This window comes from Babylonia areolata, chromosome 25 (assembly GCF_041734735.1).
Source record: "Babylonia areolata isolate BAREFJ2019XMU chromosome 25, ASM4173473v1, whole genome shotgun sequence".
NCBI classification, from domain to species: Eukaryota; Metazoa; Mollusca; class Gastropoda; order Neogastropoda; family Buccinidae; genus Babylonia; species Babylonia areolata.
Genome location: NC_134900.1, coordinates 11,093,743 through 11,107,655, shown reverse-complemented (window position 1 = coordinate 11,107,655; position 13,913 = coordinate 11,093,743). Strand labels below are relative to the sequence as shown.

The following is a 13,913-nucleotide window of genomic DNA, read 5'->3' as shown; positions in this document are numbered from 1 at the left end:
GTGCGTGCGTGCGTGCGTGCGTGTGTGTGTGTGTGTGTGTGTGTGCGTGCGTGCGTATATGTATGTGTGTGTGTGTGTGTGTGTGTGCGTGCGTGCGTATATGTATGTGTGTGTGTGTGTGTGTGTGTGCGCGTGCATATATGTATGTGTGCGCGTGCGTGTGTGTGCGTGTGCGTGGGTGCGTATGTGTATGTATGTGTGCGTGTGCATGTGCGTGTATATATATATATATATATATATATATGTGTGTGTGTGCATGCACGCCTGTGTGCAGCCTGGGCCGTGAGGGTCGACAGGGGGAGCTGCTCAAGGTGCGGAAGGAGGAGAAGAAACTGCGTGGGGATGGTCGGCTGGAGGACATGGCAGCCATCATTGGCCCAAAGTCACAGGTTCAGTGTTCTTTGTACCGTACTTGCACCACGTCTGTAGAAGTAGTCGTCGCCGTTGAAAGGAGTGGTAGATTGTTTTGGGTCATGGTCCTCTCCTATTGTCTCTTTATCTTTTGTAAATTGCAAAACATTGTTTGCTAGTCAGGGGGAGGGGGGTGGGGGGCAAAGGGGAGGTAACCTATTTTGGGAGGTTATCGGCCATAGCTACTTTCGTTTTCTCCGCATAGGCGGGTAGTAGTTTGCACATGACAGGAATCAGACCCCTGCCGGAGTCTGCACTAGTGGGTCACGGTAAGTATGTTACTTAAACGTAATTTTAGGAAGAAAATGTCCTTTCAAGTATAACAGAGAGAGAGAGAGAAGAGAGGTACCCACTTGTTAAAACAAATAGGACTGAGCCAGTTTTGCACCAGGGGTTAGACATTTCTACATCTATCCCGCCCTCCCTGGCGAAGAGGACGGGAAGGCTACCACATCAACCTTAAGTCCAAGTGCAAAACCCAGAAATATGTCTGAGCAAAATAAGCCCAAAGATTTTTTATTATCATTATTACTATTGATACTTATATAGCGCCCATATTCGGTCCGAGACCAAGCTTTAAGCGAAGCGCTTTTGCACAACAGGCTGCCTACCTGAGAGCTGCCTTTAGGCGCTTTTCATTCATTTCCTGTGTCATTCAGTCAAGCTGCAGTCAGACAGACAGACAGACACGCACGCACGCACGCACACACGCGCGCACACACACACACACACCCACACACACACACACACACACACACACACACACGTCTATTTATGTGCACGCATGCATGTGTTCAATTTAAAAAAAAAAAACACCTAAAAAACTTTCCAACTCTAAAACATACAAGCGTTTAAAAAAAAAAAAAAAAAATGCAGTATTGCATGCATGTGTGTGTGTGTGTGTTCATGCATGTGCACTTGCATGCTTGCATGTGTGTGTGTCATGTCTTATCGTGCTGCAGTTAAAGCTTCATACAGATACTGACGATTTATAGGGTTCTTGGTCTTTCAGTTTTGTTCTTGCTTTTCTTCATCATGTTGTCTTTTCCTTGCTGTTGACAGACCTTGCCAGCACTGGTCCATCTGATCGGAGAGAACAAAGTGTATGGAAAAGGTCAGTATTTTTTTAGCTGAAAGAAATCAAAGTGTTTCTTTTATATATTAGAAGATGAAGAATACTGGTGCCTGTTGTCATTCCACTCCAGATGAAATTACTGTATCTTATAGGGGAACCCCCCCCCCAAAAAAAAAAAAACAACAACTTTAATGCAAGATTTTTAAACTCTTAAACTCACCACTTCAGTGCGAATCAGTTTTTATCAAAAAAATAAAAGGCCGAATCTAGACAGTTTTTTTTTTCTATGCTTCTTCCCCTTCTTTATGAGTAGCAAAGACGTCAGGGCTTGGATTTAATATTCACACTCTCTCTCTGTATACATATATATATATATATATATATATATATATATTTTTTTTTTTTTTTTTTTTTTTTTTCTTTTTTTCTTTATTCTTGAATTTCGATTTATTTCTTCTTCTTTGCGTGCAACAACTCCTGTGTTCACTCAGATGTACATGAGTTGTCTTTTACATTTATGACCTTTTTTTTTTTAACCCACCACGTAAGCAGCCAAGCTCCATTTTCATGGGTTGATTTGTATAATTATTCATTTTCTTATGACAGACGCTTTCCTCCCAACAACCATAATGACTAACGTCGACTGACAACAACAACAACAACAACAGTACGAAAACGATGACAGTGACGATGATCACCATCACCTTTCTTCCAGACTTTGGCTCAAAGCCATCGTCACCGACACAACCACCCGTCAACTTGCTGGCCGACCTTGTGCCGCGGTTCGACCTCGAGCAGGAGGCGATCCTGTCATGGCTGCACAGCGAGGAGGCCCAGGCAGGGGGCGGGGACTGGCCGCGGCAGAAGCTGCGAGGGCTGGCGGGTCTGGAACTGGAGCGCTTCGCTGTGGGGCTGGAGGGGGACTGCGAGGCGGCCCTCCTGTCTCTGGGCCTCCTGGAGAGGGTTGTTCAGAGCGCCGCCGGTGGAAGGTGAATAAATAACGTGGTTTTTTTTTATTTTTTTTTTTATACCTTTTTGATAGCGATAATGATAATAAGATTATTATGATAGATATAATAGTATGATGATGATGATGATGATGATAAGAATGATAATGATACGAAGAATAAAATGATGATGATGATAATAGTAATGATTATAAAATGATGATAAGAATAATAATAGTATTGAATATAAAAACAATGATGAGATATAGTACTTTTATGGTGGAAACTCCCCATAGGGAGTTGTGAGGGATGGTAGAGGAATTGGGCCCGTGGACAGGGTGCTTAACTCTCTCCGGACGATGGAATGCCTTAGCATTCCTACATAAAATGTATTTGGATTTGGACGACGGAATGGAATAAAATTTTCCAAAAATAAAAATCCATCACGTGCTGTACACGTGATTTTGTGATTAGCCAAGCAGAGTGCATTATTCTGGGTCACTCCACAACAGAATGGTATGATTGGCCAGCCTGTAATGTGTGGCCTGTCTCGCACACACGCTGACAAAGTCACTGACCAGTCGCCTGCTCGTGTGCCAGCCTGTTAGCAAAGTGGCGTCTGAAGCGGGCTCTTCTCAAAATGTTGCAGAGCGAACAAGGCAGTGATGACAACGTTTTTGTGTTGCTGAAGTACTTGAAATGCTACAAACTGAAGGGTTGGACATCGAAGGACGAAGAAGAAAGTGAATTAAGCGCAGAAAGCGAGCATGGGTATAGTGATTCGGGGTGAAAAATTGGCATTATTTTCTACATAATGGCAAAACTGTAAAAATAGGATGAGAAATTTGATTTTTTTTTTTATATGTAATAGCCCAACATGTAATAAACCAGTTCTGAAAGTTTCATTTTCTTACTCTGTATCTTGTATTTTTTGTAAAGGAGAATCGAAAGACAGGCAGAAAATAAGAAAAAAATTTAGCCGTATGAAGAGCACAGGAATAGGAGTCATTATGGCTGCCGGAAAAAGAGGGCGCTAGCTAGCGAGACAAAGGGGAGGTTACCTACTTCCGGGAGGTTATCAGCCGTAGTTGCTTTCGTTTTCTCCGCATAGGCGGATAGTAGTTTGCACAGGACAGGAATCAGACCCCTGCTGGAGTCTGCACTAGTGGGTCACGGTAAGAGAAGGCAATCTGGGGTTAGGGGAGGAGGAAATATGAGTGTTAGTTGATGTGAGAAAGCAGACGAACTGACATGTTTTGGAGTAGTTTAATACATTTTTGACTCACTTGTGTAAACAAAGTAAGTCTATGTTTTAACCCGGTGTTCGGTTGTCTGTGTGTGTGTGTGTGTGTGTGTGTCCTTGTGTCTGTGTGTCTGTGGTAAACTTTAACATTGACATTTTCTCTGCAAATACTTTGTCAGTTGACACCAAATTTGGCATAAAAATAGGAAAAATTCAGTTCTTTCCAGTCATCTTGTTTAAAACAATATTGCAACTCTTGGATGGGCACAAAAAAAAAAAAAAAAAAAAAGAAGCCCAATTATATGCAAACTGCATTTACTGTTATATTTATGTTTTTTGTATTCTCTAAACTTGGCACTTTGACCTCTTATTCTGACACAACAACAAGAGGAGTCATTATTATCATTTTTTGTTCAAACAGGAACTTCTTTTGCTCAGCATGGAATTTTTATTTATTTTGCAAACGTTTTGGTGCAGATAGTAAAAAAGGGAAATTACTCTGTAATTAATGCTAGGGGACTTCATTTATCACAAGTGAGTCTTGAAGGCCTTGCCTCTCTTGTTTTTTTGGTTTTTTTATACACTTTGACTAAGTGTGTTGGGTTATGTATTGGGTTATGCTGCTGGTCAGGCATCTGCTCAGCAGATGTGTAGTGTAGCGTGTGTAAGGATTTGTCCGAAGACAGTGACGCCTCTTTGAGTGACTGAACTGAACTGAACTGTACACTTTGAACATGTTACAGTTTTTACAAAATCAGTAAAAGTTAATTCTGCTATTGCATTATTGTATTACCATGCCATCTTGTTGCCTACAAGCCAGTTTTCCTTTTATTTTTTTTTTGTTTGTATTTCTATTTGTATTTGTATTTTTCTTTTTATCACAACAGATTTGTCTGTGTGAAATTCGGGCTGCTCTCCCCATGGAGGGCGCATCGCTACACTACAGCACCACCCATTTTTTTTGTATTTTTTCCTGTGTGCAGTTTTATTTGTTTTTCCTATGGAAGTGGATTTACCACAGAATTTTGCCAGGAACAACCCTTTTGTTGCCGTGGGTTCTTTTACGTGCGCTAAGTGCATGCTGCACACGGGACCTCGGTTTATCGTCTCATCCGAATGACTAGCGTCCAGACCACCACTCAAGATCTAGTGGAGGGGGAGAAAATATCGGTGGCTGAGCTGTGATTCGAACCAGTGCGCTCAGATTCTCTCGCTTCCTAGGCGGACGCGTTACCTCTAGGCCATCACTCCACATGAGGACATTAAAGTGGTTTGATTGATTGACGTGTGTGTGTGTGTGTGTGTGTGTGTGTGTGTGTTATGTCCCCTCCTGCAGGTCTCTGACAGACAAGGAGAAGCAGAAGCAGCTGGCAGGGAAGCGAGTGGCTGTCCGCAAGCAGCGTGTGCGACAAGGAGATCCCTACAAGGTGCCTGCCGAGGACAAGGTGGCTCCCTCTGCAGGTAACGGCGCTTGCACCGTTTTTCATGTTGTGTCACATAGATTCTGTTACAGCCTGTGTTGTTTATTTTCTTTCTCCCACTGCAACGTGCTTGGCAACGAGACTGCTGACTCCCTGGCAAAGGAAGGCACTACGAAAGAGCAGATGGACAGGTCTACCAGCTACTCTGAATCCAGGACCATCATTAAGGCCAAGCTGCAGAACAAGTGGAAGCATCAGCTTCCATGCCACGACAGAGCAGACCCGTACTACCTGCTGACTTGTTGAGAGCAGGTAGCCATTTTCAGGCTCAGGACAGGCCACAACCGCCTGAAACACCACCTATACACGAAACTCCGTATTGGCGACACAGAGCAGTGCCCCTGCAGAACAGGCAGCCAGACAACAGAACATCTGCTGCAGTCCTGCCCACTCTACCAAGCGCTCCGAGAGAAAACCTGGCCCGACCCAATCCCAGCAGCCCAGAAGCTCTACGGAGGACTGGAGGACCTGCAATGTACTGCTGCCTTCGTCGAGAAGATGGGGAAATCCATCTGATAAATGATGAACGAGACAACAATTTTCTTTCTTATTTGTTGTGGGGGCGTGGATGGGGGTGGGGGGGTGGGGGGGGGGTGGTGAGAGACTGAATAATCTGAAGCAGCTTTTGGTCAGCAAAATGTGGCACAACACACTTGAATATGTTTCACACGGGACAAACTGTGTAATATAAAGTGCCTGGTTGTCAGAAAGATACGCTGCAACATGTAGATACGACACGTGTCGCAGGTAACAGACTATAATGTGAAGTGCTTTGAAGTCAGCAAAACATGGTACAACACATGTTTATATAACATAGAATCACGGGTGACAAACTGTATAATGGCCAGTGCCTGGTAGTCAGAAAAATATGCTACAACAGGTATATATATTATGACATATGTCACTGATTAACAGACTGTATAATGTGAAGCGCCTTATAGTCAGCAAACACGGTACAACACATGTGTATACAACATAGAATCACAGGGGACAGACTGTATAATGTGCAGTGCCTGGTTGTCAGAAAAATATGCCACAACAGGTATATGTGACATAATGTGAAGCGCCGTATAGTTAGCAAAACATGGTACAACACATGTACATATTCAACATACATGTCACGGGTGATGGACTCTAAAATGTAAAGTGCAGGGTAGTCGGAAAAATATGCCACAGCAGGTATACGTGACATAGTGTGAAGCACCTCATAGCCAGTAAAACATGGTACGTGTACACATTCAACACATATGTCACAGGTGACAGACCGTCCAGTGCGAAGCATCTGGTAGCAAAACAAATATGGTATATATGACACATGTTAAAGGTCACAAACTGTATAATGTGAAACGCCTTCTAGTCCGACTATGACCATCAGAACAGCAGAGGAGGCAACTGCTGTCTTGACTGTCTGGGCTGGGATTTGATTATAGTCGAGAGTGTCTTGCCCAAGTTATATCCCCACTCTCAAAGCCGAAAGGGTTCTAGGACAGTTGGCGTTGGGATGGTCCCTAAAGGCCAGCTAGCCCCCAAGGCTGCCAGTGCAGTCTTGCCTCCTAGTTTGAGAGTCATAGTCCTTTACAAAAGACTGAGCTGTAAATGAATTCCCACTGTAATGGAGAAACCATGGATCATACAGCTTTCACCTTGTTTTGGCCCAAATGTAAGCGTATGTCAGTGTGAAACCTGGTACAACACATGTAGACACATGTGTCACAGGTGACAGACTGTCGTGGCACCGGGCGGTGCTGAGGGGCACCCAGCGACGCCAGCTGGTGGAGCGGGAGCTGCTGCTGCGGGTCCTGCAGGACCCAGGGTTCGGCGACCTGGTGGAGGCGGCAGCCCTCATGGCCGTGGAGGAACGCTGGCAGCGACAGGCGCAGCTGGCTGACAAGTACCACACCCTCAACTTTTCCCTGCCTGGTAGGAAACGTGGATACTTATATAGCACCTGTCCTTGGTAAGAGACCCAGCTCTAAGCGCTTTGCTACTCAGGGGTCATTTGCTACAACAGGTTGCCTACCCGGGTACAGCCGACTGACGGCTGCTATTGGGCGCTCATCATTCGTTTTCTGTGTTGTTCGATCAGACTTCAGGCACACACGCACATGCACACGCAGACAGACATTTAACATTTAACGTGCATGACCATTGTGTGTGTTTACCCTGTGATGTAGGCAGCCATACACCGTTTTTAGGGGGTGTGCATGCTGGGTGTGTTCTTGTTTCCATAACCCACTGAACGCTGACATGGATTACAGGTTCTTAAACATACGTATTTGATATTCTGCTTGTGTATACACATGAAAGGGGTTCAGGCACAAGCAGGTCTGCACATATTTTGACCTGGGAGATCGGAAAAATCTCCACCCTTTACCCACCAGGTACGTTACTGAGATTCAAACACTTTCACCTCTTGGCCACTGTTAATGTGTCAGGTCAGAGGTTTCTTCTGCTACTGGTAAAGATGTAACCCAGTACTACCTGCCACATGTGGGGGAGTGAATCTGACAAGACAATCCCCTAAGGATGGGCTCCACCAGATTTGACTTGCCCAAGACACGCCGCATCGTGAAGGAAAACCTTTTGCAGTGACCCAGGCTTTGACACACAAGACACTGGTCAACCTCTCTCTGCCTGGTAACACATCATGCTCATGTTTGTCAGACACGGTAGTACAAAAACGTATGAAATAAACTTGAAGTTTATGGCTTTCTGTGACATGGTATGCAAAGATATTGGACTAAACATGTCTAAAAAGGTCATTTTGTGCAATTTGTCGTGATGGTTTCCATGGAAACGAATCCAAAATGGCCGACAAACAAAACAATTAAAAGCTTAAAACTTCGATACCTTTATAGATATATTATTTCTGTTTGTTTTATTTGATTTATTTGTACTTGTTCTTTATTATAGTGCAGTGGTATTTTGGAATTTGAATAAATACATTTATTATTATTTTTTTGTTGAAATGTGTATAAATTCCTTGACATAATGTTTTTCAAATGAGTGTATATTCATTCTTTTACTAGTACTATACAAACCACTGCACTATAATAAAGATGAATACATAAAGAAAGAAAGTACCAAGTTTGAACATGCTATCTTTTAAAGTTTTTGAGCATTAGCATTTTGAAAAATGGTATTACGAAGACAAAACACAAAACTGAGAAAACAGGAAAAGAAAAAGATGTGCTTGTACTCACAAGAAATCACACATGTTGATGCTGTTTAAAGCTGCTTGTACTCACAAGAAATCACACATGTTGATGCTGTTTGAAGCTTTATTTAAGTGAATATAGTACCCAGGTGAAACGGACTATAAAGATTAGATGTTGAAGCAATTTATGCGAAAAAACGAAAATCGCAAAAAATCATGATTTTGGTCAAAATTTCACTACCGTGTCTAGCCTTAAGAAGGAGGGTGTGTTGCCCGCATTTGTGGTGGACTTTTCGTTGCTCACAGAGCAAGAAGTAGGTCATATGACGACATGCACAGCCCACCACCATAACTGGCTTCTCTGAGTTTGCACTGCCTTTGTTCGGACAACTTTTCGGCAGAGTTTATAAATAGATCAGTTCAAATATGTAATGGCAGATATATGATGAGAAACATGCTCAAAGTGAACATAGAAGACTAAAGCAAATAATCGGTGCAATTATAAAACCAAATATATCTTGTAAACTTGCGAAAATTATCACCGAAAATGTTCCAAATTCTTTCATTAGAACAGCAGTTTCCATGACAAATTTTTAGCCTTTCGGTGACCTAGAAAGAAAAGAAATGGAGATACGCATGTGCTTGCGGTTCTTGCTAAAAAATAACCGGGAACCTCCAGGAAAATCAGACGAAAGTGGGTCTGCACACCCACCCTAATCATCTTCTTCGTTCATTGGCTGCAACTCCCACATTCACTCGTATGTACACGAGTGGGCTTTTACGTGTATGCCCGTTTTTACTCCACCATACAGGCAGCCATATTCCGTTTTCAGGGGTACCCTCCCTAATGAAACATATTCTTCTTCTCCTTCCCTTGACTCTGTGAAGTGTCACTGGGGCGCCGCACAGAACTGTTCACCAGATTCCTCAACATCTGTCTGTTGGTTGTGTGTCAAAGTGAACTTGCTCTTTTTGATGATCGGTCGGTATAAAGACAGGCCTGGAAACTTCCTTTTTTTGAGGAAGTGTCTGGGTTTGTTCCTCTCTGCGACGGGCGCAATAGCCGAGTGGTTAAAGCGTTGGACTGTCAATCTGAGGGTCCCGGGTTCGAATCACGGTGACGGCGCCTGGTGGGTTGAAGGGTGGAGATTTTTCCGATCTCCCAGGTCAATGTATGTGCAGACCTGCTAGTGCCTGAACCCCCTTCGTGTGTATATGCAAGCAGAAGATCAAATAAGCACGTTAAAGATCCTGTAATCCATGTCAGCGTTCTGTGGGTTATGGAAACAAGAACATACCCAGCATGCACACCCCCGAAAACGGAGTATGGCTGCCTACATGGCGGGGTAAAAATGGTCATACACGTAAAAGCCCACTCGTGTGCATACGAGTGAACGTGGGAGCTGCAGCCCATGAATGCAGAAGAGAAGAAGAAGTTCCTCTGTGCCTTCTATTTGCCTGTGTGCTAGCTGAATCGGTAGCATAAGCAGCATTGACTCAGAGTTGTGTGCCTTGTGAATAGAGAGAGTTAAAAGGGGCGCACTCTCAATGTAGCGACATGCTCTCAATGTAGCGACGCGCTGTCCCTGGGGAGAGCAGCCCGAATTTCGCACAGAGAAATCTGTTGTGACAGAAAGAGTAATACAATACAATGCAATACAGTACAATGCAATACAGTACAATGCAGTACAATACAATACAAATATATATATATATGATGGTCAGTCGTGTCCGACTATGACCATCAGAACAGCAGAGGAGGCAACTGCTGTTCCGACTATTTGGGCTAGAATTTGATTATGGTGGAGAGTGTCTTGCCCAAGTTACATCCCCACTCTCTCGGCCAAAAGGGTTTCAGGACAGTCGGCGTTGGGATGGTTCCCTAAGGCCAACTAGCCCACGAGGCTGCAGCACTAAGAGCCAGTGCAATTTTGCCTCCTAGTTTGAGAGTCATAGTCCTTCACAAAAGACTAAGCTGTAAATGATTTCCATACAATGTACCGACATGTGTACAGACGGACGCGAGGAGAACCTGAGCATTCTGGAGGAGGCGGCGGCCTTGCGGGTGGTGGGGGTTCGAGCCTCGGTGCGGCGGAAGATGGGCAAAGCGCTGTCGGAGGATGAGGTGTCTTCCGCTCTGATGATGGAGCTGCAGGACGTCCACGATGCCGAGCTGTCCCAATGGCTGCACACTGGGCTGGACATTGGGGTACTGGTCTTCTTCTTCCCCTTCTTCTCCTCCTCCTCCTTCTCCTTCTTCTTCTTCTGCTTCTTCTTCTTCTTCTTCTGCACACTGGGCTGGACATTGGGGTACTGGTCTTTTTCTTCCCCTTCTTCCTCTTCTCCTCCTCCTCCTCCTTCTTCTTCGTCCTCCTCCTCCTCCTTCTTCTTCTCCTCCTCCTCCTTCTTCTTCTCCTCCTCCTTCTCCTTCTCCTTCTTCTCCTTTTTCTTCTTCTTCTTCTCCTTCTTTTTCTTCTTCTCCTTCTCCTTCTTCTCTGTCTCTATGGGCTGCAGTTTTACAGACATGACCGCTGTTCCCATTTGTCCGTATTTGTTCAGGAAAACCAACAGAAATGTCACTGCATTTGTCATGATAATGATAAGTTTATTTACCTGGAGCCTGTCATGTTTTTGTGCTGTCATTCACAGAAAGCATGAGCAGGAACAGTTGAGTTTCTTTCAGATGTATTCTCTAATTTCTGAAGTTGAGATATTGAGTATTCTGTGTTTTGTGGATGATATTCGATTTTATGTTTGTTACCTTTTTATGTACTATCCCCCTCCCCCAATATTCCTTGTGACCCTGGTACACTTGATAATAAAGATGTTTTCTGTTTTATTTTATTCTATTCGATTTATGTTTGTTACCTTTTTATGTACTATCCCTCCTACCCCAACATTCCTTGTGACCCTGGTACACTTGGTAATAAAGAGATATTCTATTTTATTCTGTTCTATTTGATTTATGTTTGTTACCTTTTTATGTACTATCCCCCCTCCCCCAATATTCCTTGTGACCCTGGTACACTTGATAATAAAGATGTATTCTATTTTATTTTATTCTATTCGATTTATGTTTGTTACCTTTTTATGTACTATCCCTCCTACCCCAACATTCCTTGTGACCGTGGTACACTTGATAATTAAGATGTATTCTATTTTATTTTATTCTATTCGATTTATGTTTGTTACCTTTTTATGTACTATCCCCCCTCCCCCAGTATTCCTTGTGACCCTGGTACACTTGATAATAAAGATGTATTCTATTTTATTCTATTCGATTTATGTTTGTTACCTTTTTATGTACTGTCCCTCCTACCCCAACATTCCTTGTGACCCTGGTACACTTGGTTATTTAATAAAGAGATATTCTATTTTATTCTGTTCTATTCTAGGAGGAAGGAAGCTGTGTATGATAGATTGTCAGAAGGGTGCACCTGGCTTGAAGGGGATGCCCAGGTTGCCTTGTGGCAGGAAGATGGTGATGTGTAATATCCTTAAAGGGTCAGACTGGATCCGGTAGCCTTAGTGAGATATGTAGTTCCAGAACAGAAACATAGGCACACGAAAAGATGATGCATTTTTATACTGTCATAATTCCTATATTTTTTCCCCCAAGTCATTGGACTGTTTTTCTTCTTGTTCTTCTGTGTTTATGGGCTGCAGCTGACACAGACAAACCTACCATCCCCGTTTGTCCATATTTGATCCAGAAAACCAATGAAAATGTCACCTCATTAATAACAATGATTTTATTTATATAGCGCCCAATAAAAAAAAAAGTTTATTTATATAGCCACTCATCAAAAAGATTTTGCTCGAAGTTCTTTACAGTACAATAGTTCCAATAAGAATACATTACAGTACTTTACACTATCCGTCAAAATACGAGGTGTGTTAAAAAAAAATATCCGACCTTTGTTCATAAAAACTACTCGTATCCAGATACAACAAACTTACACTTAACTCCTTCAAAGTAGTCCCCTTGGGCTGCCACACACTTCTCCCAATGGTTCTGCCACTGTCGGAAGCAGCGCTGGAACGCCTCTTTTGGGATGACGTGCAGCTGGTCCATCACATTCTGCATAATGTCTTCTCTGGACTGAAACCTGGTCCCTTTCAGGGGCATTTTCATCTGTGGGAACAGCCAGAAGTCACACGGAGCCATGTCGGGAGAGTAGGGAGCCTGACGAAGCACAGGTGTGCCTCACCAGGGTCCTCAGTTGGTCAATGACGATCTCATTTCGGGATGTTGAGGGCCTACCAGAACGTGCTTCACTCTCCACTGATGTGTGGCCACCTTTGAAGCGGTTGTACCACTCCTTTATCTGTGTGGTGCCCATTGCTTTGTCCCTGAAGGCCTTGTTGAATCTTGCGGATCGTTTCCACTTGGTAATCACCAAGCTTGACACAAAATTTGATGCAGTAGCGTTGTTCAAGTTTTCAGTCATTTTGTCAAAAACGAAAATCTGACGGCACTCACTTACACTTCCTCACTCATTGGCAGTCTGCCGTCGGCTGACAGCTTCAGCAGATGGGAAATAATTCATGTATTCGCATTAGGGCCTCCTACATATGTGCACCAAACCACGCCTCCCTAGCTTCATTTGTTTACGCATGAAAAATTAAGGTCGGATACTTTTTGAACACACCTCGTATACGAAAAATACGTGACCATTCCAGAAAAAAAACAACGATCACTATACAGTGGTGAAAAGTCTTGCTTTTTTTTTTCCCCAGGATGAGAGCCTCTTGCAGCAAAAGCTGGACGGGGAGAAGAAGCGGAGAGAAGAGGAGCATGCTGGGAGTGTCATGACGGTTCTCACACGTGTCGACGGGGACGTGGAGATCACCGACAGCTTTGTCAAGGTTCCACTCTTTCTTATCAGTTTCATTTTTGGTATACATTGTAAGATTTATGTTATATAGATGCTTTATTTTGTTTTGTAAAGTTGTCTCTTTTATGATTGGTAGTATGTATGCATATGATTATCACCAGCATGGATAGTGTGTATGCACAAGATTATCGCCAGCATGGATAGAGTGTATGCACAGCATGGATAGTGTGTATGTACAGGATTATCACCAGCCTGGATAGTGTGTATGCACAAGATTATCACCAGCAAGGATAGTGTGTATGGACAAGACTATCACCAGCATGGATAGTGTGTACACACAAGATTATCACCAGCATGGATAGCGTGTATGCACAAGATTATCACCAGCATGGATAGTGTGTATGCACAGGATTATCACCAGCAAGGATAGTGTGTACACACAAGATTATCACCAGCAAGGATAGTGTATATACACAAGATTATCACCAGCATGGATAGTGTGTATGCACAAGATTATCACCAGCATGGATAGTGTGTATGCACAAGATTATCACCAGCATGGATAGTGTGTATGCACAGGATTATCACCAGCATGGATAGTGTGTATGCACAAGATTATCACCAGCAAGGATAGTGTGTATGCACAAGATTATCACCAGCATGGATAGTGTGTATGCACAAGATTATCACCAGCATGGATAGTGTGTATGCACAAGATTATCACCAGCATGGATAGTGTGTATGCACAAGATTATCACCAG

General features: G+C 43.3%; 1 protein-coding gene across 1 annotated transcript in view; it reads left to right on the top strand.

Moving 5' to 3' along the window:
• The window catches only part of LOC143300038 (uncharacterized), a 62,262-nt gene that overhangs the window by 16,909 nt on the left and 31,440 nt on the right, over positions 1–13,913 (top strand). Inside the window, exons 11-17 of the mRNA XM_076613595.1 lie at positions 275–389; positions 1,474–1,525; positions 2,202–2,475; positions 5,013–5,137; positions 6,874–7,077; positions 10,330–10,523; positions 13,055–13,183. Of these exons, the coding sequence (XP_076469710.1) occupies positions 275–389; positions 1,474–1,525; positions 2,202–2,475; positions 5,013–5,137; positions 6,874–7,077; positions 10,330–10,523; positions 13,055–13,183 (1,093 nt within the window). The remainder of the gene's footprint in view (positions 1–274; positions 390–1,473; positions 1,526–2,201; positions 2,476–5,012; positions 5,138–6,873; positions 7,078–10,329; positions 10,524–13,054; positions 13,184–13,913) is intronic.